The 25,657-nt window shown below is 41.4% G+C and overlaps 2 protein-coding genes across 4 annotated transcripts; one reads left to right on the forward strand and one right to left on the reverse strand.

The window, feature by feature from the left end:
* The first annotated feature begins 670 nt into the window (after positions 1–670).
* On the forward strand, positions 671–7,554 carry msh6 (mutS homolog 6 (E. coli)). The gene is made up of 10 exons (XM_029449333.1): positions 671–1,052; positions 1,510–1,712; positions 2,044–2,252; positions 2,431–5,008; positions 5,606–5,889; positions 6,035–6,152; positions 6,248–6,337; positions 6,456–6,610; positions 7,074–7,273; positions 7,385–7,554. The coding sequence occupies exons 1-10, from the start codon at positions 793–795 to the stop codon at positions 7,464–7,466; spliced, it is 4,179 nt and encodes a 1,392-aa protein (XP_029305193.1). The 5' UTR covers positions 671–792; the 3' UTR covers positions 7,467–7,554.
* Positions 7,555–7,574: 20 nt separating this feature from the next.
* On the reverse strand, positions 7,575–19,837 carry fbxo11a (F-box protein 11a). 3 transcript variants are annotated; one of them, XR_003833498.1, is made up of 22 exons: positions 19,456–19,837; positions 17,266–17,390; positions 17,063–17,144; positions 16,018–16,162; positions 15,106–15,235; positions 14,301–14,384; positions 14,092–14,224; positions 13,895–14,001; positions 13,643–13,754; positions 12,501–12,607; positions 12,160–12,297; positions 11,736–11,953; positions 11,433–11,613; positions 11,199–11,321; positions 10,872–10,957; positions 10,591–10,667; positions 10,328–10,471; positions 10,043–10,153; positions 9,785–9,892; positions 9,648–9,698; positions 9,402–9,500; positions 7,575–9,261 (listed from the first exon to the last, which is right to left on the reverse strand). XR_003833498.1 is itself a non-coding variant. In XM_029449335.1 (22 exons), exons 1-22 carry the CDS (start codon positions 19,547–19,549, stop codon positions 9,132–9,134), a joined length of 2,640 nt encoding a protein of 879 aa, XP_029305195.1. In that variant the 5' UTR covers positions 19,550–19,834; the 3' UTR covers positions 7,575–9,131. The 3 variants fall into 3 exon arrangements, 2 of the variants coding, with proteins under 2 accessions (XP_029305195.1, XP_029305194.1); XM_029449335.1 differs by having other exon boundaries at positions 9,590–9,698; positions 16,018–16,159; positions 19,456–19,834; XM_029449334.1 differs by having other exon boundaries at positions 9,590–9,698; positions 19,456–19,834.
* Positions 19,838–25,657: the final 5,820 nt, after the last annotated feature.

Genomic DNA, 25,657 nt, shown 5'->3' on the forward strand with positions numbered 1-25,657 from the left:
CACCAGTACAGGAATGATTTTGTGTCAGTGCTAGGTCCTGTATATGGATTTGTTGTATGTTGATCTCTATACATATGGCTCTGATAGCCATAATAAAAACACACAAGTGAAATGGATGGCGAAGGATGGGTTTTCTGTTTCCATTTCAATACAGCAGCCTTTCCAACTTGTTTGATACCTCATTCAAAACTTTAATTTTTACATGTGGCCTAAAAACATGTTGGGAAAAGGTTGAGAAACCCTGACACCTCTGTATGTATGTTTAGAGCAAAAAGAGCAGATCCAGATAGATAGGAGTGACTTCCTCGCCTATCTTTTCTCTGATCAGGGACCTAGAAGTAGATCTATACTTATTTAGATCTTTCTGAATGGACTGGTGTGCTGTTTACTACTTCATCAAGCTATTTTATTGTATTAGCCTATTTATTTATTTTAAATATGACACTGAAAGTAGCTTGTTCAGTGTATGCTGCTATTTTATCGCTAAGCAAACAGTGACAGTAATTACTGTAAGAGCAATGTGTACAAATATACAAGATACATAAACTCCATGTTATATTAAAAAGAGTTCCCTGCGCGCCAAAGGAAGTGGTTTTGAAACCACGTGACTTTCATGTTACAGTATACTTTATTGTCATTGGATTAGGTTTATCCCCACTCCCACAACATCCGGGTATATGTCTTTCCCGCGAACTGGTAGCGCTCGCGCATGCTAGGTGATGCAAGGAGGTTTAGTCTGTCATTAGGATTATCGCAACAATACAGTGGAAACAACCTTTTATACTTGCACAAATGGCGAAGCAAAGCTCCATTTTCAATTTTTTCAACAAGTCTCCGCCGCCGGTCTCCAAGCCGAAGCCGGGTCCCTCTCCGTCCGAGGCAGACCTGCCTTCCTCCGTAGAGAAGTCCAACTCCTCTCCAAAGGAGCAAGCTAAACAGACATCACAACAACCAACCAAGACCAACAAAGTTAAACCGAAAAGTAAAGAGAAGTCTTCAAAAGGGGGATTCAACAAACTATTTGGCGACCAGGCCTCAACAACCAAACAGAGGTGAGTTAGCAGGCATAATGTTGGGAGCGGTGTAATTGCTGGAGACACGTTTTGCAAGGGGTTTTTCTCTGCTAAATATTGTCCGCAAGCCCCCAAAAAGATGCGTTTAGTTGATAGAAAGAAGCAGCTTTTTGAGTTAGTCGACCAAAAAACCTACATGTTATTTTGCTACTTCTTTGGTTTTCATTTTAACAGGTGAAGTTGGTCGTTTTGAAAATGTACTTGTAGATGTGTTTCATAGAAAGTGTTTCAAAATGTTGGACTGCATCATCTTTTCAGAGTTGCAGTATTATATGCGTTTGACACGATCTGACTTTAGATGTCTAGAAGCAGTAATGTTTTAGTATTATTTAGAGGAATACCAGTAATAACAGCTGTTAAAAATGACTCTTAGTTGGATGAATATAAGAAGCCCGGATTGGTTTTATCACTGTTATCGTTTTCTTTCCTTCAACAGCAACACATGCTCATTCAGTGCTGGTGCCCTTGTGTGGGCCAAATTGGAGGGACACCCCTGGTGGCCATGCATGGTGGTACCCCAACCTCTGACTGGACAGCAGATGAGGGGCAGGGGTCGGGCCCAACGCATACATGTCCATTTCTTTGATGAACCCGCTACTAGAGGATGGGTCAGCACCAAATATATCCGAGAGTACCAAGGTTGGCTGATGCTGATAATTATTTGTGATGCACCGGTCCATCGGCCGGTCACTGATAGAGCCGATTCTGTAGCCGATACAATTTCATTTTTGGATTTAAAGGAAAGTTTACAAAAAGAATTGTACATGCTGTCAATTACAGTTCTTAATAAATACAATTGTTATTGGCAGGTCAGACTTTTTTGAAAATCAGAATCTGCTGAGAAAATAGCAATTGATGAATCTCTTATATTTATAATCTCAGACTCAGACTATAATGTGTGTTGTCCTCCCTATAAGATGTCATTATTTGCTATATTTGGATGAGTCCTATCATTTGTACTGTTTTGCAGGCTCCGACAGCAGTGACGCTAAAACAGGAGGGTTGTTCTTCAGCGCTAAACCTGTAATCCGTCATGCAATGGAGCTCGCTGATGGAGTTATGTTTGAAAGCCCTGAAAAAAGATTAAAGGTTTTGCTCTGTATGGATCCATCTGATGAGGAGGAGGAGGAGGAGGAGGAGGAGGAGGAGGAGGAGGAGGAGGAGGATGAAGAAATGGAGGTAACATTGTGACTGTAATTGATTACTATGTTGATAATGACATGTAAGGAAAGAATAAAAGTGCATTTCATTATAACTGTCATTCCAATTCTTTATCCTCACTAATAATAGTAATACAGTGTTTTGTATGTAACCAGGTCCGTTACATTTTTTACCTCCTATTTGTATTTTTTTTTAGCTTGACAAGTCAACATTGAGTGATGAAGAGGTCAGCGATGAGGAAGAACAGAACAATGAAAAAGGGAAGTCGGCCAAGGTCAGTCGACGTTCATCCCGTTCAACGGAAAATGGAAATAAGGCCAAGCGCCGCCGCATAGTTGTAGCCTCAGACAGTGATGGATCAGATGAGGAATTCAAACCAGAACAAGCTGTGTCCAGCAGTGATGAGGATGAGGAGGAAGAAGCGGCAACGGTGGGTAGTGATGATGACAAAGGGGAGACTACAAATGAGTCGGAAGCAGAAAGCCCCATCAAGCCTGTGAAGCGCAAACGTCCTGCAGAACAGTCTGCTCCAACAAAAGCCAAGATACCTACTACCCCGTCTAACGCACCAAAACGAGCTCCAGCAGCTATTGCAGTCGACACAAAGTCTCGTCTGTCAGCCTTCTCTGCCCCTGACAACTTTGAGGGCCAGGCAAACGGATCAGGCACCGGCGGAAGCGCCACAATTTGGGACCACGAGAAGCTGGAGTGGTGGCAGGACGGCAGAAGGAAAGACGGCCGAAGGAGGCGACAGTCAGAGGATGACTACGATCCCACCACCCTGTATGTGCCAGAAGACTTTCTCAACAGAGTCACTCCTGGTATGCGTCGGTGGTGGCAGCTCAAATCTCAGATGTTTGATACAGTAATTTTCTACAAGGTGGGAAAGTTTTATGAGCTCTACCACATGGATGCTGTGATCGGAGTCAACGAGATGGCACTAACATTCATGAAGGGGACCTGGGCACACTCGGGCTTCCCAGAGATCGGCTTTGCGCGTTTCTCAGATGTACTGGTCCAGAAAGGCTACAAAGTGGCTCGTGTGGAGCAGACGGAGACCCCAGAGATGATGGAAGCACGCTGTAAGACAATGGCTAAACCCACAAAGTTTGACCGCGTGGTGAGAAGAGAAGTGTGCCGGATTATCACACGTGGCACACAAACCTACAGTGTGTTGGACGGCGCTCCCTCTGAGAGTCAGAGCAAGTTCCTGCTGAGTTTAAAGGAGAAGGCTGAAGAGGAAATCTCGGGTTGTTGCCGTACCTACGGAGTCTGCTTTGTGGATACCTCTGTAGGATATTTTCATGTCGGTCAGTTCCCAGACGACCGTCACTGCTCACGTCTGCGCACTCTGATAGCACACTTTGCCCCTGCTGAGGTGCTCTTCGAAAAGGGGAACCCATCTGTTGAAACGCGCAAAATACTCAAGGCCTCTCTGTCCTCTGCTCTGCAGGAAGGACTTAATGCAGGCACCCAGTTCTGGGATGCTCAAAAGACTCTGAAAACCCTTTCAGAAGAGGATTACTTTCGAGAGACTGCTGGCAAGGATCAGGGGACAGGGAACAACTTCCTTCCTGCTCTTCTAAAAAAGATGACCTCTGAGAGTGATTCACTGTGCCTTACGCCTAAAGAGGGCTATGAGCTGGGACTCTCAGCACTGGGTGGATGCATTTTCTATCTGAAGAAATGTCTGGTAGACCAAGAGCTGCTCTCTTTGGCCAACTTTGAAGAATATGTCCCTGTTGATGTTGAGCTGGAGAAAGCTGCTGGGCCTGCCAGTTTCTTTGCCCGGACTCGTCAGCGGATGGTCCTTGACGGAGTGACTCTGGCAAACTTGGAAATCTTTCAGAATGGGTCAGGAGGAACTGAAGGGACGCTGCTGGAGCGTTTGGACACCTGCTCTACCCCGTTTGGCAAAAGGCTGCTGAAGCAGTGGCTCTGTGCTCCTCTGTGTAACCCTACAGCCATCAAGGACAGACTGGATGCAGTGGAAGACCTGATGGGAGCTCAGGCCCAGGCTACTGAGGTTTCAGACCTGCTGAAGAAGCTCCCAGATTTGGAGCGACTTCTGAGTAAAATCCACAGCATTGGCACTCCTCTGAAGGGCCAGGATCACCCTGACGGCAGAGCAGTTCTCTATGAGGAGGTCACCTACAGCAAGCGCAAGATAGCAGACTTCCTCTCAACACTGGAAGGTTTCACAACTATGCAGGAGATCATTACTGTCCTTGCTCCAGTTGCAGACGACTCTCAATCCACGTTGCTCCATCAAATTGTCAGTGTGAAAGGTGAAAAAGACGGCCTCTTTCCCGACCTCTCTGTTGAACTGAAGCGCTGGGAGACGGCCTTCGACCACCAGAAAGCCCGCACCACTGGTGTCATAACCCCCAAAGATGGCTTTGACCCAGAGTTCGACGAGGCTCTGACTTCAGTCAAGAACTGTGAACGAGAGCTGCAGGATTACCTGGACAGACAGAAGACGAGACTTGGCTGTAAAAGCATGTCCTATTGGGGGACCGGGCGAAACCGCTTCCAGATGGAGGTGCCAGACAAAGTCTCAGAGAGGAGTATTCCCGAGGAGTATGATGTGAAGTCTACAAAGAAAGGCTGGAAGCGTTATGTGACAAAGGAGTCTGAACGGCTGTTCTCAGAGCTGCAAGGATTCGAGGAGAAGAGAGACGCTGCCCTGAAAGACTGCATGAGGAGGCTCTTCTACAACTTTGACAAGAACTACAGAGACTGGAAGACTGGTGTGGAGTGCATGGCAGTGATTGGTAATTACATTCTTTTTATTCTTGTTAATCAGCATTATTTTTTACAGCACGCATCAATCAAATGTCATGTGATGCAATTAAATGAGTACAAAATACAAGTGTTGTTTGGCTCGTCCTCAGTTACATTTCCTTTATGCTACTGAGAAAAAAACTTGGGCTGTCTTGGGCTTGTGAAAATGAATTTGCGTTGCAGGTGTTTGCTCTGAATACATTTCCTGCAGATGTTACAGATACACCACTTCCATAATGTGCACATAAGATGATGTTAATGTGCTTTTTCCTGTCATTGAGTTACTATTCCATCATTTCACTGTAATGAAAAGTGTGCACTGTTGTTTCTCCCGACAGAGGCAGAGATAATTGCAGAGTTTATTACTCATCTCTGGTGCAGTACGATAATTTGCTTATAATGTGTTTTCCTTCCACTGGCCCATCGCTCAGCCAGATTGGTTTTAGTTATTTAGTTTTATAGCTGAGCTGCAAAATCATCCCATAAAATACCAAGAAAGCAGGTAGCGAATTATCACTTTAGAGTTTTAAAGGATGACTGGTTCAGTGCTTCACTTTTATGACTAATGAATTGTCAATTGTTTTCAGATGTGCTGCTGGCCTTATCACGCTACAGTCAGGGCGGAGACGGGCCGATGACTAGGCCACAGGTGGTACTCCCCGAGGATGGTGACCAGGTAGCGCCCTTCCTTGACCTCACTGGATCCCGCCACCCCTGTGTCACCAAGACCTTTTTTGGCGATGACTTCATCCCTAATGACATCTACATTGGCTGCACTGGTAGCAGTGAAGCTGATGAGGAAAAGAAACAAGCCTCCTGTGTCCTCGTCACGGGGCCAAACATGGGTGGAAAGTCTACTCTCATGAGACAGGTGGGTGATTTGTGGATGTATATCGATCTATCAAAACGTTTTTGTGTTTTTAAAGATATTAACTTATTACTGGACTGTAAATAATCAGAATTTGAAGTCTCTGATTGCCCATATTGAGAGATATTCTGCTGCTCCTTTTGTACAGTGTGGACTTGTGATTATCCTTGCTCAGCTGGGTGGCTATGTTCCTGCCGAGAGCCTGCGCTACACACCAGTCGACAGAGTCTTCACTCGGCTGGGAGCCTCGGATCGTATCATGGCTGGTAACATGAACTCCTGTAATGTAACGCATATGGGGCAATATCTTAAGCTTTCATCTCATGGGCTAAGCTTGTATTCTCTGACATGTCTTCTCTAGGTGAGAGTACCTTCTTTGTGGAGCTAAGTGAGACTGCCAGCATCCTGCACCATGCCACTAAACACTCACTTGTGCTCCTGGATGAATTAGGTACGTCTTTGTTGCTTATTAAGGTGTATTCATGCCGTGAACATCATAGTAGTTTCCTCAGCACTGTTTTGTTCCTGTGGTGTGTTCGGAGGGTAATTCAGCCGTGAACTGTTTGCAGGAAGGGGCACAGCCACATATGATGGCACAGCGATTGCCAGTGCTGTTGTGATGGAGCTTGCTGAGAAGATCTCCTGTCGCACCCTCTTCTCTACACATTACCACTCCCTGGTGGAGGACTACGCCAACAACCCCGCTGTGCGGTTGGGCCACATGGTGAGTACAGCGATGCAATAAATACTGAACTACACAGGCAAGCAGCAGCAGACAGTTTTGGAATGTTAAAAAGTTTTGTTATAAAATTATCTTGTCAAATATCTTAAGCACTGTATTTGACGCTTGCATCCTGTGTTTTACCTTATATTTAGTGGAGCCTGCCAAACTTCTGTGAAGACTACTTGCTTTCTTCTCTGTTGGGTCCCTCATTGATTTATGTAGTTTTAATTTCCTGATTCCTTTGGGAAATGGAATTACCTTTTTGATGTTATAATTATTGGTTTCATACGGAGCCTGGGAGGTAAGAGGTATAATATTTCATACAAATAGGTTATTAGTTCCCTCAAAGTAATCATTTGTGTTCAAACGGACATTTCATTCAAATCAACACCACAGAACTCGCACCATGTTGTGTTTAACAGGAACACAACTAAACTAATTCTGAATCCTTTGCCCTGTTCAGGCGTGCATGGTGGAGAACGAATGTGAGGATCCGAGTCAAGAGACGATCACATTCCTCTACAAGTTCATCACTGGTGCTTGCCCGAAGAGTTACGGCTTCAACGCGGCTCGCCTCGCCAGCCTGCCAGAGGTGGTCATCCAATCAGGACACAGGAAGGCCAGGGAGTTTGAAAAGAGCACCATCAGCCTCAGACTCTTTAAGTATGTATTGGTGTTAACATGTTCTGTAGCTACTGCACTGACATCCAAAGCAAGGATTTTTGTTTTTTTTTAATTGGTATTATAACTTTCCCCCCTTCTCTTGTCTTGCAGGAAGCTCTGCAGATTTGCTGAAGATGCTACTGTGGGCAACACACACTTTGACTCACTGTTTCAGATGCTTAACACCCTGTAGTTTGTAAAGCATGCTTTGTTCTTGCTGAATATTTGTTTCATCAATTCTTGAAAAAACACTACTGTAATGATCTAATAAAGTTTATTTTAAAAAAATGACAATGTTTCATCTAGGAAATTAAACCCTTTTAATTCACGCTAGCGCCTACATAACGGTTATTGAATACTTCACAATATATTAAGTCTAGATGTTATGATACATGCATACATTTCAGTCTGTATGAGAACCCACAATCACCAGTACACATGAATGGGGAGGAGAGGGAGGCACAGAAACCATATAGCGCTGTGTATAGATACTTGTCTCAGCTTCAGTAGAGTAAAAGCCTTAAATTCTCCAGCAACATTGGCAGACGAGGGGAATAACACTAAAAATTAACTGCTTTCACAAGACTTGTATCAAAGTGTTATCTAAACACGGCATGTGCCTGTTCTTGAAGAGAAAAAGAACCACGATTCTAATGGCGCAAGATGTATAGATTATATAATCTACTTGAAATCCATGACAGGAAATGTACCACAGAAGGTACAACCATCCAAATGTAAATTAAAGATGTATTATAATGCCCTGATCCCAACTTGCGTTATTTGGTAAATAAGAATAGAGGTTGAATCTTAATTAGAATATCAAGAGTTCATCTGGCTAAACAAACTACACCCTCATTTATGCAACTGCAGTCTTGAGTAAAAATATATTTGATTTTGCCCCATATCTTTCTCTGTAAAGTGGGTATTGTGTGACAAGACAACACAAACAAAACATAAAATATGCATAGATTATGTAAAACAAACAGAAATATCACAACTGTTTAGCTCCCTTTTTAAAGACAAACATTAAAGATGCTACTCCAAACAGAAAAAATCTATACAAGTCTGGTGAAAGCACATTTCAGCATCTATTGTTCAGTATTGCAAATGTAATTGAGTCAACATTGCTGGAGAAAATGTTTAGTGTTTCTCTCTTTTCTCTTTCACAGAAAGAAGTTCGATACTGCGACATGTATAATTACAGCAATTCTAGGGTATAACAAAAAAAAAAACACATTTAATAAAATAAAGACATTCAAGTACAGTAAGATTTTTGCATGAAAATACAAAACTACACAAAAAGCATTAAAATCAAATCTCAGTTTTGAGAAAAAACAAAAAAAGCTGAAGTGCTAGGTCATTTTTCCCGTACATAGATACGAGCACGTCAGTTGCCCAGTGATGGAAGCATTGTTGTATTTGGAGCCTTTTGCCTCCTCATGAGAAAAGTTGTGCCTGTTCTGACTGAGCGTCTGTCCACGATGGGTCTGTACATGACTGCAGTATTTCGCACTTCCTCAAAGCAGGTGAGCCTCGGTGGCTTTTTGTCCATCTCGCACCAGCTTCACTTACTTGGCACACCCACAAACCCTGAGTCAGCTGCTCTTCTGCTCTCCCGCTGATGTCATCTTTTTTTTGTCAAATAATTGAAGAAAAAGAAAAGGCGAGGCATCCATAATCAGACTTTTTTTTCTTCTTCTAGAAGTCTCCTTTTAGCATATTCATGTCCAAGTCTTTTTTTTATTTTGTTTTTTTAAAGTCAATGTATATGCTCTGTATTTTAGTTTGGACCTCCTCCATTGCACAACTTAAAAGTGTCTTGTGTCCGTTACTGCTGAAGCGCAAGAGGACCTCGAGCTCAGTTGTGCTGCAGTGTATTGGACTCTATAGGAGGAGCTGAGTCATACAGTGTGTCCGTGTCGTGAGTCGGCTCTCCTGCTAACGTGCAAGGATTTGACAGCGTTCCCGCACCACAGTCACAGAAGAATCTGCAGGAGGAGATATAATTATGTTTAGTTAAACTCCATTAAGGTACAAAGACAAAAGCGTCATACAGGGTGGATTTTGGTAACTGTTTATTTCTAAACCACCTCATTTGTTTCCAGTAATATGAGTAAATAAGACTGACCTATCGTGTCTGATGAACTCCACGTCGTGTCCTTGGTGACACTTCTTGATGCAGTTCACACAGATGGCGTTGCGGTCTGTGGTGTTACAGGTGTGACACCTGTAGGAACACAACATTGTGTTTGTTAATAACAAAACATACCAGCAGTTTACCGCATCAGCTCGGTAGCGAGTATAAACAGAAATTACCTGTAAAAATCGTGCATTGGGTAGCTGGTGTAACTTGAAATCTTGTACAGGCACTGACCTCTGCTCACAGCCTTTTCAATGGCATCTTGATTGTTCATTATTTTATTATCTGGAGGAAAGAAAGCAAAGAAATAATTTGGTTAACGACAGGTCACTTAGATTTTAGTCAATGTCAGATTCAGACCAAGAGAGTACCTTTCATTGTAACATTGACACCAGATGCAAGAAACAATCCCCCAAAGCGATTGTTGAAGATCTGATTGCCCTCTAGGGTTGCTGTGGCATGATTGGTGATTTCAATACCTAGTATCAAAAAAAGAAAAAACAGTTAATATTACAGAGCTCTTGGTTCCACTGGCGAGGCATACTGCATCTCATTAAGAACGCTTTGTTTACACTTGTTAGGATGTTTAAATAATGACAGATTACAGCCTGTAAGCAGGTGTTACCCACCTGCTGCGAAGCCGTCAAATATCCTGTTTTTCCGCAGTACGGGGTGGCTGTTGGTGCTAATGAGGACTCCTGCTTGGGCATTTCTGAAGATGTCATTTTCCTCCAACAAACCTGAAGGCAGAAAACAGACTTTAACACCCACAAACCACTGACATGAATATTAAACTGTACAAATATCTTAGATACAAAGTGTGTGACTGAAATTATATGTAAAGGAAACCCTAACCCTAAACCCCCACTGTGATCAGTATCCCCTTATTTTCTTATGATAAATTGATTAGTTACCTCGTCCTCCGTTGAATATACAGATCCCACCGTCTCTCCCATCATGGATCTTATTCCTCCGCAGAGTGGGGTTGCTGTCTGTCTTGATCCACACTCCTGCCATAGCATTGTCAAAGATCTCATTGTCCTCAATGAAGCCTAAGCCTGAAAAAGACATTCATGTTTCATTATTAGGGAAACAGAAGAACTGTTGTCACATTGTATTAGTTTTGGTGGGGGGACTCAGTCGACAAATCAATCACGGAAACTTTTCTGCTTCTCACCCGAGTTGTAAACCAGAATGCCTCCATTCTGGCCGCCCCAGATCTTGTTCCGCCTGATCTTGGGATTACTGCCGGTCCTGTCAAAAAAAGAAGAAGACACACAAGACAAGTTAATCCACTGCAATCACTGGTGCTTAATTCATCCCTCCCCCACATAAACATCAGGACAACTGTCTCAAATCTGAATTTATTGGGACATTTATCCAATTGATTTATCTAAATTTTCCCAAAACACAAATATTGAGTTGAACATTTCCATATTATTGTAATTTTCTACAAACCTAATTTGAACTCCAGAGTACATGTGATTGTAGATATCATTGTCTTCCAGCACGCCATGGCCATTGTCATAGAAGTAGACCCCAACCTGTTTAAATGACAGTGGAAACATAATTAAGATCAAATAAATGATAAAACAGTAAGCCAGTCTGACGTTGCAATTTGTGATCACATATATTCCATCAAAAATACAAATTATAACCTATAAATATGCCAATGCGACTACATCACACAAGATAACAGTATACGTCTCATGACGGTGTATATGGGAGATTGTGACTTTACATTTAATTCTCCTCATTAAACTTGTAACTAGCCCGTAGTCGTACCTGCTTCCCGCTGTGTATTCTGTTCCTCCGCAGTACTGGCGTACTTCCCGTTGTCACCCACACTCCTGCCAGCGTGTTGCTGTACACCTCGTTCTCCTCTATGACGCCTTGTCCTTTCTCATGCTGAGTAATACAAACCCACCGTACATCACTATGTTTCCAAATTAAAGCACAAGAAATCTGATGTTGTGGAAACAGTCTATTGCTGGTGTAACTTCATAGTGATATATTTACCACATAAATGCCGCCATGCTGGCCATCGTGGATCTTGTTGTGTCGGACAATAGGGCAGCTGTTCGTCCTGATCTGGATTCCTGCCAGGGCGTTCCCATAGATGTCGTTTCCTTCGATGAGACCCCGGCCATCGCCGAAAATATAAACGCCGCCTTGGTTGCCATTAAAAATGGCGTTGCCCCTGTATTTAGAAAAAACAGCATATTTAAGAACAATATAAATGGACCCGTGCCTAATTTGATAGCTTTTATAACAGACACTTTCAAATGACTATTTGACCTTTGACAGCCAGGCCACACTGACCTTATTGTGGGGTCGCTGTTAGAGGTTATCCACACCCCGGCAAAGTTATTTGCATAGATCTTGTTTTCGATGAACTGGCCGCGGCCCTTTTCGTGCACGTAGATGCCCCCCGTCTGACCGTGGTGGATCTCACAACGAACCACTGTTGGATTGGCGTACGCCTTCACCTCAAAGCCGGCTATGCGGTTCCTATGGATGTTACAGCTCTCAAAGTAACCCTGGAAATAGACGGAGAAATACAACATTACTGCATGTCCTATCAAAATATATTTCAGTCCATGAGCAGCAACTGAGAGGAGAAATAAGAACCATTACACTTTACAATCCTACTAACATGAGCACTGGAGCACACATATACACACGAAAGCTCCATACAACTGGGGCATTGCAGTGACAGTCAAACCAAACACCAGTAAGTTCTTACCATGCCGTGGTCGAATGTAAAGACGCCGACGTCTCTGCCGTGGTGGATGTGATTCCGTCTGATGATTGGGTTGCCATGGTTTTTCACCCAGATCCCAGCCAGAGCGTTGTTTGAGATCTCATTGTCTTCGTATATTCCCTGAACAATGTTGAATAAGTGAACAATAACTTGTAAATAATGTAAACGTGACACGTAAGAGCTGAGAAAGTTGGGCTCTGCTGCTGCTGTTCAACTGGCTACTAGTTAAGTTTAGAGACGTACTGCACAATAACACAGATGCTGACACATGCCTTTAAATCTCAATGTAATACTTTGCAACATGGGTGAACTGTGTGCATTACCTGCGCATGGTCAGTGATGTAAAGACCAACATTTTCACAGTCACTAATGTTGCAGTGCTTGATTGTTGGACACGCCCCCTGGCCGCTGACACAGACAGCTGACCCCACTGAAACAAGCAGGATAGAGATGTATTAGTGCACCATGTCAAAATATACAACAGGATACAAAAACAATCTCTGCTCCATTATGGGAAACATGTCAGTTCAAACATATCCAGTGGCCAGAACACGGGTTCTAGTTCTACCAACATAAAGTAGAGCCGTGATTCCCAACTTCCGTGTGTTGTGAGATCCTTTCAATGAAGGAGCGTCTACTGGCACAAGTTTAATAAGTAGCATGAAACTTTGTTTTTATTACTTTTTATTCATCCCATTAATCATCTGACAGCCCCTCTCATTAATCTTGTGATTAGGGCTGGGAAACATGGCCTATAAATAATCTCAATATCTTTAGGCTATGCTGCAAAACACGATATATTACTGAACTTAATATTTTCTCTAAAATAACTGTTTGATTTAACCCTTTGATGAGTGTGATCATTCATTACCACTGGGATCATTGTAGTAAACTAATCTGACCACTGAGGTGGTGAACTGTCATTTTGCAGATTTGTTATTAAGTGTGACCTGATTGATTGATTTATTTTTATCTGATTTATTGAATGAATGTGAAATTGCCCATCATGTTCAGTTGGAAGACCACTTTTATTATAAGTCAGATCTTACACTCTATCATAGGAATACCTAGGTTATAAAAAGTACCGCAAAACAACGTGGAGGCGAGTTTGACCGTCTTCTTCAAAGTGGAGGCTGGACTCTTCCATTATGTGTCCGACATTAACACATAAACTTTCAGTCTCTCCGGATCTCCGATTCATTCCCTGCTTTCCTCCCATACGCACATCCATGCTCACACGCCACACACTGAGGAGAGTGCGTCTGTGAGAGCCGCGAGAGAAGCGGAACGCCAAAGCGAGTCTCGTGCCGGCAGCTTAAAAAATGATGTGACAATCATATTTGATGCCGCTGATAGAGTCATTTACTACATCTCACGTAGAACAAGCCGCACTACATCAAGTATATTTGATATTCTGCCGAAGGTTGGGAACCACTGAAGTAGACCCAAGGAGCAGCTGACTGACCTGTGCACGTGCTGCGTATGATGCAGTGGTCGATGATGGGGCTGCAGTTGACTGTAATCTCCAAGCAGTGGTGTGCATTGTGGTGCTGGGCGGATTTATCATCAGGATTGAACTGCAGCAGAGACAAAAACAGTTCTTAACAACTGGGACAAATTACTAAAAATTGCTCATATAATCCATTTAGGTCAATTTTTTTTTTAAGACATGCATGTTCAGCACTGTACATGTGACTTATATATAAAGGAAACTCACCCTAATGGTCATGTATCCAACATAAGCATCTTCTGAGCCTTCCATGAAGACAAACGTAGAGTCTCTGGTATTCTCAATGATGACTTTCTCTGCCACTTTTCCAGGAGCTGCCAAATAATCAGAAAGGTTCAATTAGAAACAAGACTAAACAAAAGCACAATGAAGCCGAGAACACGACTTTACACACACACACATACCAGCTCCGATCATTGTGATGGGCGACTCGATGTAGATCCATTCATCTGTGTAAATACCAGAGTGGACGAATATCAGGCCGTCAAAGTGAGGCTCCTGACCCCCTCCAAGAGCATCCTCAATGGTGTCGTAGTACTGGAGAAAGCATCACAAGTCAGTGGGATGACCGGAGGAATAAAGTGCAAACAAATGTCAGAAAAAGTTTACTTACAAACATGTTATCTCTCCCTTTGTATCTGGCAGGATTACTGTAGAAGTGTTCTGCAAAGCCCGGCTTCACATGTGCTCCTTTATACTGAAGAGAAAATACACACATGATTATTCACAAATTTAAGCACAGAATAATTCCTAAGGAACACTTTGAGACAGCAAAGACATTTTGGAGAAGATGGGGAAATCATCACTACAAAAATGCCGGAGACATTTTAGTCCACAGAAAACAATCCTAAAAAAGGTCAATATATCGCAAAGGAATTAAAAAAAAACATAGTTCTCCTCTATGCACCGCACACTGAATGTCACCATTATGGCCTGTGGTGTTGCCCTTTCACATGACATTAGCTGTCTGTACACAGGAGGATGTAAAGTCGTACGGAAGCAACTTTTGGCAACAAAAATATTGATGTGAAGATTAAAAGAACGCAGAGTGGATCTTGCCCCTTTCCTTCCTTTTACAGTTCATCAATTCTATATCATAATTTGCTGTATGTAGAAGGAACATTTTCACATCAGTAGGCTTCAAAGCACTGCATTTGTATTTTATGATATTGTTTTCATGGAATCCTTTATTCAGACTGAAGCTCTGGAAACTGCATTTGCCTGTTCTCGTGTAACCTTACTACATATGAAGGCTATAATAACCATAAAGAGTAGTACGGTGCCGATGTCTAATTTGTTTCATAATAAAAAAAGTAAATCAGATGGTTCTTTAACAGTGACAAAATATATTTGATAATAATAAAACAGGCAAGACTTCAAGCAGGGGACTTCTAGTGATTCTGGAGGAGGTTCCATACCAGCTGCTGAAAACTTTCCTTCCACGGGTTCGGCTGCTCATACTCTTCTGGGTTTATCTGGTAGAACTTCCCTGCCTCAGGATGCATCATGGGTCGTGTGTATTCAAACACTTCCATGTACAACCTCTTCCTGAAATAAGATGGTAAAACAATAATTAACACCACCCTCTTCTAATTAGTATCAGAATGTCTCTGTCTACAATATAGAAGCTCTTGAACAGTAGACTGAGCAAAACATCATTTTCCAACTTGATGATTGACTTGAAAACCATAACAAGTCAAAAGTCACGTCCACGCCCTTACACATCAAGCTGACAGTCAACACTTTGCACCACGATTGAGACTTAAATATGCTTACAGGGAAATCATCATGGGAGGCTACTTTGTTTGGACTTGTCTGTCCAGAATGGTTTTGAAATTATAAATACATACTGCTGACGGATTATGTTCCTTTAAACTCTGCTACTTATATCAAACAGCTGTTCTTCTTACGGTTTTAAAATGATCTTGCACACGCACAACATTGCTTGCATTGGCAAAGCAAACAAAAAAGGTTATTTTGATATATTAGATAATAACAAACAATTAATTCAAAGCCAACAGTAATTTTGTTTCCGATCAAAGCAAACACCTTTTTGATTCAGCTTCAAATGTTTGCAACCAATTCAAAATCAGATTCACAACGAGAATTAAAAAGGCAAATTAAAAAGGCACCATCAAATCTAATAAATTGTAGCTATGGGGCGGTTATTGTAACTGGCCTCATAACATTTGAACTAAGTATTAATTAGAATATTTATACTAGATACAAGAGTTAAAAGCAGCTGTTAAATATTTATTAAACACACAAAAGGAGCAAATAACACAGCGTACTTGTCAAGAGGAAATGTTCCCAGCATCAACAAGTCTTACCAGAGGATAGGGTCATTGGCCAGCTCACTGAAGCGCTTGCACACACATGCTGCACGGCACAAGTCCTGCTCCAACAGGTACGAGAAGATCTTTAACACCACCTCATCTGGAAGCTTCTCCTGCAAATACTGCTCTGCTGGAGCTGCTAGGAGGAGGGCGGCCGTGGAATTAGAATAAAATTGTTTCAAAAGCACATGGTTTTGGGTGAAGTTAGACAACGGCAGCCATACAAACATATTTATGGAAAGATCACGTGAGGAACCAAAATGATCTCTCAATCAATTAAGCATTGAATACTGTATTCCATGATGAGACACATTTTTATCAGCTACCTTGCATCAAACTTTAGACAAGATGTATTGTGTTGATAAATGTCAAATTTGCAGTTAGAAAGTCATTCTGGTATTAAAACAGATCATGTGGAGTTATTGTGAGTACAGCACACATTGTGACCATTTACTTGGACACCACAAAAGCCATGAACGATGAGTGGAAAGCCAGAAACAAATTCCATCAAGACAAACGTCTATTTCAGATGCTTTGGCAAGAGCTGCACTGTAAGAGTAAAACTCTGGACGCCACAAATAACAGACTCAAATTTCCGCTTTGTGGAACTGATGGTGCTACTTCATGTCTTTACCAACGTGACTTTTAAATAGATTATCTGAACTCTTGAGGTTGATACAATCACACATCTACTTTCCGAGGTTGCCATAATGGTAAAGACAGAATAAAAGGTGCCATGTTGCTGCTACATGCTGCACACTGCTGCGTGTCACACTGTATGAATGTACATACAAATAGCATTACATAAGTAGGGCTTATGCAATACACAGATCTCTCATTATGAAACTAAAAGCGAAACACAACATTTCTTAATCTGCAAAAAAACATGTATTCAGCAATGTGACACTGCACACTAACTGCACATTTTCCCCTGATTTTCAATTTAATGAGTCAACACACGGCTCTCATTGTAAAAATAATTAATCCTTTGAGGGAGATTCACATCAGGTCACCTCTCAAATAAAGTGTTCCTAATTACCTGGTAAATCTTGACACTTTCCTGAAACTCTGGGACGCTTAGGTCGGTGTCCAAAGTTTTCTGTGGTTGAAGTGGAAGCACCCTGTTGATAATTTAAAAAAGGTCAGTGGAGACAATTAAACATTAATTATTGTGTTTTGTTCAAATAAAATCTTTATCTTTTAGGCATTTAACTATCTTTTCAGGATTCCTAGCATATGTACCTCCATGTTTGTCTTTGTCTGACACACTGTTCTCTTGGGTAGAGACTTTCTTCTAAGTTGGTAGGGACTATTCTGAGCTCCTGGACCGGATTCTTCTGCGACCATATCTGCAGGAACGTCCTCATCTGCAAATGGTGGAAAAGGAAAAAAACAAGATTACTTGCAATGCTATTATTTAAACCAATCTAAAATTATTGTATGATATGCAACAGAAATAAAAACAAGAGAAACATGTGTTTTGATGTGTTGCCAACAACATTCACATGATGTAATGTTAGAAATATGCTTATTAAAAAGAGTGAATCAGCCAGTGGAAATTCCTGAGCTATCACTAGTAAGCACTATGACTAAGTACACAGTGTGTATTCACTTGGTGTCCTGTGTTGTATAATATCCCTGTGGAGCCCATGAAGCATAGCTTCTTCTGCAATAATTGACGCTTACTTGCATGCACATTTCAGATCTTTGGTTGAACAACAGACGTGATTTTAACACATCAATTTATTGTTTACCATAGATTATTAGATTTTGAGCTTTGAAACTCAAATGTGTCAGTAATAAGCAAAACATTGTAACATCACATTTGCAATCGCTTAAACAGTATTTGCCAACAGGTCACAGGGCAAAACCCAAAAAGTTTTTTTCCATTACCTGCACTGCATGCTACAAATTGATTACAGATTATATCATGAGGGGATTCAATCCACAACCATAAAATCAACCCTGTGCTAAACCAGACATCTATTTATAAGCCATTTCACCATGGAATAATGAGCTGATAGCTACCCCAGATGGGAGATGCAAACTGTCTTCTTGTTGCTCTGGTTGCAAGGATGACTCTCCCCCGGCTACTACGCTAGTAACCACTACAAACACTGTCAGTTTAACTAAATGGGCCAGTTTAAGAAACTTCCCTTAGGTTATGTACATGTTCTACTGCCTTGTTTGACTAAAACACTCACATTTATGACCAGAGGTGTAATTTAATTTCACAGCAGATATACAATGTATTATGCACCATGAGAAAAGATACTGATATTGATCTGAAACAACACTATAAATTTATTCATTTTAATGTCACTTTAAAATGACAACTGAGCTACAGTGTGAACATCTGGGCAGAGGGGAAAGTATCATGGCAGGCCACGACTGAATAAATAGAAGCACAAACGACACACAAATCATTATTAGGATGAGCATGAGCCTTCTTCATAATATTGTTTTGGCAACACGATCAAGATATTACCTTTGTTTTTTGTTTGTTTACAATCACTTTTGTGAGCAACAACAAGAGTTAACCCTTGCGGTTTGCCATTGAATTGATGCTGAGAGATCCAACATCACAACATGTCACTAGTCGACCTAATAATGGTGAATTATATTCATAAACCAAACATTAGTGTTACTGATCAGTGTCCCCCAGATTAACTGGGTCTCTCGCAGCACTGGTTCTCATCCACTACAGCTATGATTAACGTTACAGAGCATTCCTAGCTAATGTTTACTTTGAAAAATTGCAGTGAATATTCGCTTACATTACACCGTCTGCTGTCACAGAGTGGTTCGGTAGGAAAAAAACAATATTATATTAATAAACAGCGTGATATGCACGAGAATTGACATTTTAAGGTCGCAAAGGCTATCTAGGCTGGGGCTTTTTTTTTAAACGCCAGGACTCAGGTAGCTAGCCAAACATGCTAATAATAACAGCTATGTTAGCACAGGCAGTTAGCATGCTACGGCAACTGGCGAAACCACTTTATGTACCCTTCCATTGCGTTTGTCAGCCATGAATAAAGCTAACCATTGTCCATCACTTGTCATTTCCACCAATAATGTAACGTTAGCTGCCTTAAAAAAACTAAATTTAGTAGCGATATGAGGTCAGACAAGTAAAAGAAAGGCCGACTTGGGGCAAAAATCAAGCAAAACAAAGCGCGGCCTGAATGCTAGGCACAAACACAAAAGCCTCGGTTTTTCCTGACTGCACCGCGACCGTTGATACCGCTGTTAGCGCCACAGTGTTTTATTACAACAACCAACTCTATCCTTATGCACGTACTAACAGGTATACACGGACATAAACAATACATACACCGGTACAAGCATATAACACAATTCAACCCTGAAGCTAGCTGTTTGACAAGCCGTTCCGTAAAGCTAACACTAGCTTTACGTAGCTAACATTACCTCTTTCCTGGTGGTTCCTCTCCGGCTGTACCGGGCGCGGCCTCGAGACTCGCCTAGGTCTTCTGCTAACGTTACTTGCTCTGACGGAGTTCATTTGGGGTGTTGATAATCTTGAAATGTCGAAGCCTTCACAGCAGAAGAGGCGACTCTGAGCACATCGTCTATGTATTTTTCTTCAGCATTGCACGATGTGCCATCTTTAGCCGTGGCACCTGAAAAAACGTATCGCTGTGTGTTATTCCCGTTCCTCTGCACTGGTGTTACGTCTGGCCCCGTCCTACTGTAGCAGGAGGAGCCATAACAGACAGGCACAGTCCGTCAGGCCTCAGTCACATCACATGGGAAGACCTCTCGCTGGTCGCCTTCTCCTTTCAAGGCGGTCAATTCAACAATGATTACATTTACTTTTGGATCTCAACCTTTCAAGCACCCACCATGCGATAATCTGCTGTTTGTCTCAGCAGCAGTCTACCTTACATTTATATACTGGAGCTAAATACAATCTGTCCAATAATCCTTATAGGTTGATGTAGGGTGTCTTGCTCAAAGGCACATTGACAGTCTCGTACTTACTTGTAGAAGAAGGAAAACATACTTAATCCTCCAGTTGATAAAGGAATTTGAACTTTCCCCATTATTAAATCTAACAGACTGCCATAAATGTATTATTGCTATATGTCACACCAAAATACCCAATAACACACATCATATCATGTAATGATATAATAGAGTGGTCCACTTTTTTATCTAACTGTATACCATAGTAAACGATGTATGTGTAGCTTGACCTAAATTGAAGTTTGGTTAATAATTAACTTTGCATGGTCTGCTTAAATGCAATGAAAATAAAATAAAGGATTTACTGTGAGAACAAATTGGTCCCTCAGTGGTTAGAAAAGCTGTACTTGGCAGTTGGGAGGAAACCATAGCGTACTGAAAATTACTTGAGCTCAGAGAAGAGGCAATTAAGATGATCATTTCTCCAGGGATCAATAAAGTGTATCATGATTATTACTATGCAGACTTTGTATGAAGTCTTAACTTTGTTACAAACTAAAGCTCTCACTTACATAATCTTACATGAAGACTCTCTATATATGATTGGTTGAAATTAGATTCTTCATTAAGGTGGATGTGTTTTGAACTCTGTGTTTTAAAGACACCATTCTCATTTAGAAGAGTCTGATGAAGTGATTTGCTGCTACAATAACCAGAGATGCTCCCCCCAGGCAGACCAGCCTGACATCTCAGCAGCTCTGCTTGCCCTTGTATCACTCTGACCTGGACAAGCAACCAGAACATTGATGGAAAATTGATAATTTATCATTTTCACACTCAAGCTATCCTAGTCTTCACAGGTTCTGCTGCAGCGAACATTATTTACCCATAGCAGATATGCTTGTATTGTTCTGTCCTGCTGCACACAGGTTTATTACAGCAGTCAAACCCTGCAGTGCAGTACACAAAATCATTATGACAGGGTGGAATCAATTATTATAGCCTACCTGCAAGGGGTGTAAATGACTGAGCGCCAGTTTACATTTACTGCACTTCTCATGTCCTTAATAACGCCATGCTTGTGGGTCATTTTGAAAGCCTTTCAATGAAAATAATGAAAGTTAATCCTTAAAAAGAGCACAGTGTAACAAAGAAGAAGAGATGCTTATGTTTAAGTGAAATGAACTGCTGGATGCTGTGAGGTTTGTCAGGCACCGCCAGGCAGACGATACAGGAGCGTGGCTGCACGCACCACCAGACTCAAGGACAGTTTTTACCACCAAGCCATCAGGCTTCACAACCTCCAGACCCATAGACACAACCACTCACTTGCTGTCTGCACTAAATAAATATTATTATTATTATTATTATTATTTATTGTACTGCACAACCTCCTTTTTTCATATATGTACATACGCTATATTTCTTTTTATTATTGTTTTAATGTTTGTATATAGTACTTTTAAAAAATATTTTTATATTTTTTGCACTGCTGAACTGACATGCGGTGTCTCTCAAACACGAAACTTGAAACTTGAACTTGAACTTGAATCTTCCCTTACTTTCTCGATTTCATTGATAAATAAGTACTCTCAAAAAACATCTTTACTGAGTCTTTTTTTTCCGTTTTTCAGTAGGAATAAACCTCACTGGCATCGCATGGACTCCATATATGAACCATATATTAAAATCCAATAAACATTGGTTCACACATCATGCTATTTAGCATAACCAAATGATCACACTGAATAGGGTCTCACATACTGTATACAGTATCTGAGTGCAGCCCAAACACCATACAGAGTATATGAGAAATGTGGTGTAATTTAGTAATTTTATTTAGTTTACACCTGTGTTTTTCCTGCTGTGACATGTCAAAAGGCCTTCTGTGTAGGGCTGCAACTAACGATTATTATTTTCTAGATTAATCAATTCATCATTTGATCTATAAAATCTCAGAAAATATTGAAAGTCCAAGGAATTGGGTGTAAATGTCTTGTTTTGTCAGTCCCAAACCCACAAATATTTAGTTTCATATGAGATAAAAACAAGGAAAAGACGCAAATCTTTATATTTGAGAGGTTGAAAAAAGCATTTTCTGCTATTTCTGCATTAAAAATGACTTTCACGATTAATAAAATAATTGAATATCTATTATTTTTCTGTCAATCAACAAATTGATTAGTCGACTTATCGTTGCAGCTCTACTTCTGTGATAAAGGTATTTTAGGTTGACAGGGAAAAAACCCATCATACTCCAAATTAAGATATGGAGTAATTTCTGTAATCTCTTCTATTTCTGTTCATACATTTCGGTCTCTTGTTGTTTTACTACATACAATACCTTTTGCACAGTAGCCTGGTTGTCCACTAGATGTCTCCTCATCTCTACCTCGGAGTATTCACTGCCTGCTGTGTGTAACATGAGCATCTCATGATACTTTACCTCTTTCTTTTTGTCTCTATTGTCTAAATGATGTTTTCCCTACAGTTTTACTCTGTAGCACTTTGAGTTTTGTTTACGCAAATGAAAAGTGAAAACTTATAAATAAAATGTATTATTATTATTATTATTATTATTATTGTTATTATTATTATTACCTTTCTCAGGATTGTATGCTAAAATATGAGTTTTTCTTCATAAACTTCTTGAGCAGTCACTTCTGGCAGTCTGTAACTATATTTTCTTTCCAGACCCCTTGCCCCAGGATGCTGCCATGACAACAACGTTGTATGTCCTACTAATAGTATCAAATTGCCAAATGCACTAAAGAATGATCCCTCCTCTGATAGACTGAAACCTCCGTCTTTTTACACTGCATAACATTGTTATTATGTAAATATTTGCTTGTATGGATATCAATATGTGCCTGCAGTGACAACATGGTAATTAATTAGAACATTTGTTGGCTGTTCCACTGATTAATTATACCTACAGTAAACTACCCTGAAACGTCCTTTAGGTGGCAGCATCCTCATAACTGAAGCAACATTTATTTTTAGTTTTCATACACATTTATAGTATTTGTATTTTCTATGCCTTCAATCAACCCCATGCTTATCAGCAGGACCATCTGTGATATTATTGCTCTGTGGTTATTGACCCATCTGTGACAGTCTGTCTGTCTGCTTGAAGAGGTTAATGGTGATTGACCTCATGAAAGGAGTCAACTGAGAGTCTTGTGTCAGACATTGAATTGTACAAAACCCTTAGTACCCGTAGCCAACATTAGGAGCCGTTATGCTACAAACTGCAAGAGTTCTTGTAGTGTTTGTCTTACATCTGCAGTTATGTGCCTAGTTATGAAAGATTTATTCAAGTTGATCACTTTTTTCTGAATGGACTTGTTTTGTCAGCTGCCTTTGTGTTCGTTATACACTAGCTGTTGTCCTCTGATGATAAAATGGTTGGACTCAGTGTTGCCATGGCCAGAAGGAACATTTTTTGCCCCATTTTATGTCATCTTCATGTCGTTTTACTGTTTATTGCATACTGTATCACCGATCCGCTTCGAAAAATACACCAAAAATACCTTTACCTAAACCTGGAGCATGGCGAGCTTAACTGTCAAGATATCCATTGTTTTTAGACACTAATCTGTTGGAGATATGACAGTGAGGCACATGTGTTGGCTTGGTAACCAATCTAGTATCCAGTGGCAACAGAGGTCCATTGAATGCTGGGTAGTTCTGTATTGGCTGCTGTGCCCACCACTCTCCTGTGTCACCAAGTCACAGAGGCACATCCATATAGCAGCTCTGAATAACTGTAGGGTTGTGTAATATTCAGCTCAGGAGTCAATATTGTGTGTGTGTGTGTGTGTGTGTGTGTGTGTGTGTGTGTGTGTGTGTGTGTGTGTGTGTGTGTGTGTGTGTGTGTGGGTGGGTGTGTGTGTGTGTGCGTGTGTGTGCGTGTGCGTGTGTGGGTGTGTGTGATTGGGGAGAGGTCATCCAAGCACAGATATTACAAGTGCTCTTTGTGTTCAACAACTTAATGTACTGACCTGCAGGTGGTAGCACTGGTTGTCTCTGCCACTTTGTCTGTCTCTCTATTAGAAGCAAAACACACAGTTCATGTTTAGGTCTTTAAAAAACACTCCTCCTTTGCATTATATTCTCAAATGTAAACATGTTTCAGGATTGTCGCCGTTCTCCGTCATCATTGAGTCCTATCTACATCTGAAGGCATCCACTGGGGCAGAGGCAGACACAACAGGATAAGCGTCTTTGTCTCAGACTCCTGTCTGTCAGAGACACCCCCCTCCCAGCCTCTCCTCTATTTGGGCGGCTGTTACAGAGAGGGCAGATGGCTCATTACCATAAATAGGACAGAGAGAGAGAGAGTGAGTGAGGGGGCCGTGCACACCGACCAACAGGACCATGCCGCCCAAAAACCAAGGAAATGGGAGGCCGTTGCTAGGAGAGAGGAAAGACAGCTTTATGGCAACACAAAGCTGATTCCCCCATCCGACCTCATCTCGCTCCCGCCCCCTCGTTCCCTGCTCTGGGGACCGAGTTTTGAATCTGCTGGTCGGGGACAGATGGTCGATGGGCCCCACTGTCTCTACAGCTGGACACAGACTACACTGACACAGTCAGACCTGGCAGGACTGAATCACACCTTATCCTGTCCAACCTATGAGGAGCGGGAGCAGAAAGTGCTGGAGCCCAGGCCATCAGCTAAGAATAGATCCACACTTGTTGCCCACAGGAAATGTGTGGCTGCACAAGAGATGATAATATGTTAAAAGTTTGTTCTTTGTAGTAGTGTTATGCTCTCTCTAGGATGAAAATCATTCACTGAGGATAATCACAAGTGGTCACTTGCTTCTCTATTGCAGCTATTTAGTTCCTAAACAATTATTGGCAATGCTTTGGTCAATCCTTGTATAGGGAAGTTCTAAAATGATACACCCACCCACCCACACACACAGACGTAATATCCCAATATGACTCTGACGTAGAGTGGGGTTTTTCTTCAGCCACACCTCTGCTATTTTTAATCTCTCTTATTTTTGCTTATCTAAGCATCCCCATTCGAGTCATTGCTCTTGTTTTTAATGATGTTCATTAAATGTACCCATATATATGCAAATATAAAAAGTGCACGAAAATAGGGCAGAGTGAGGTGAGGTGAGGCACTTGGAAAGTATATCAGTCAAGACACCACCTCTGAAACAATAGCACATCTGCTCTCACTAGACCTCGGGTTGAAAGGGCAAGAGCAGCCAAATGTCTCACAGACAGGAATGAGGCGAAATCAATTGAGTCCAATCTAAATTAACACAAAAAAAGGTTATATATAAATAGGTGGTAATTATAGAATGGTTGTTTTCTCATAGTTTGATTTGAGATTACACAAACAGAAATCTGCCTAATTTCTTGTCATTTGCCATGATAATTAATGTTGGTTGATTGGGTTTGGGACATTTTGCATATTGTCTTCGGGGAATGGGTTTGGGATGTTTGACAGCATCGCATGTATGTGTTGGCAGGGAAGAGGGATGGGAAAAGAGGGAGAAAAGGACAACTAACCAGAATGAGCGAAAGAAAGCGTGGCAGCAGCATGACAAGTAAGCAGAATAGAGGCGGTCCTGCATCACCTAGCCATCCGCCCTGGTTGCATAGGAACACGAAGGCCCATGCCTACCCTGCAGACACACTCCTTTCCGCTCTCTGCCACGCTTCATTACCCGGTGCTCAG

This window comes from Cottoperca gobio, chromosome 15 (genome assembly GCF_900634415.1).
Source record: "Cottoperca gobio chromosome 15, fCotGob3.1, whole genome shotgun sequence".
Lineage (NCBI taxonomy): Eukaryota > Metazoa > Chordata > Actinopteri > Perciformes > Bovichtidae > Cottoperca > Cottoperca gobio.

Coding starts and splice junctions, on each gene's coding strand:
- msh6 (XM_029449333.1), top strand. CDS start 793: ATGGCGAAGCAAAGCTCCATTTTCAATTTTTTCAACAAGTCTCCGCCG. Junction 1,053..1,509: donor GCCTCAACAACCAAACAGAG/GTGAGTTAGCAG, acceptor TTCCTTCAACAG/CAACACATGCTCATTCAGTG. Junction 6,611..7,073: donor CTGTGCGGTTGGGCCACATG/GTGAGTACAGCG, acceptor TGCCCTGTTCAG/GCGTGCATGGTGGAGAACGA.
- fbxo11a (XM_029449334.1), bottom strand. CDS start 19,549: ATGAACTCCGTCAGAGCAAGTAACGTTAGCAGAAGACCTAGGCGAGTC. Junction 14,385..15,105: donor AGGAAAGTTTTCAGCAGCTG/GTATGGAACCTC, acceptor TTTTCTCTTCAG/TATAAAGGAGCACATGTGAA. Junction 10,472..10,590: donor CATTCTGGTTTACAACTCGG/GTGAGAAGCAGA, acceptor TGTCTTTTTCAG/GCTTAGGCTTCATTGAGGAC.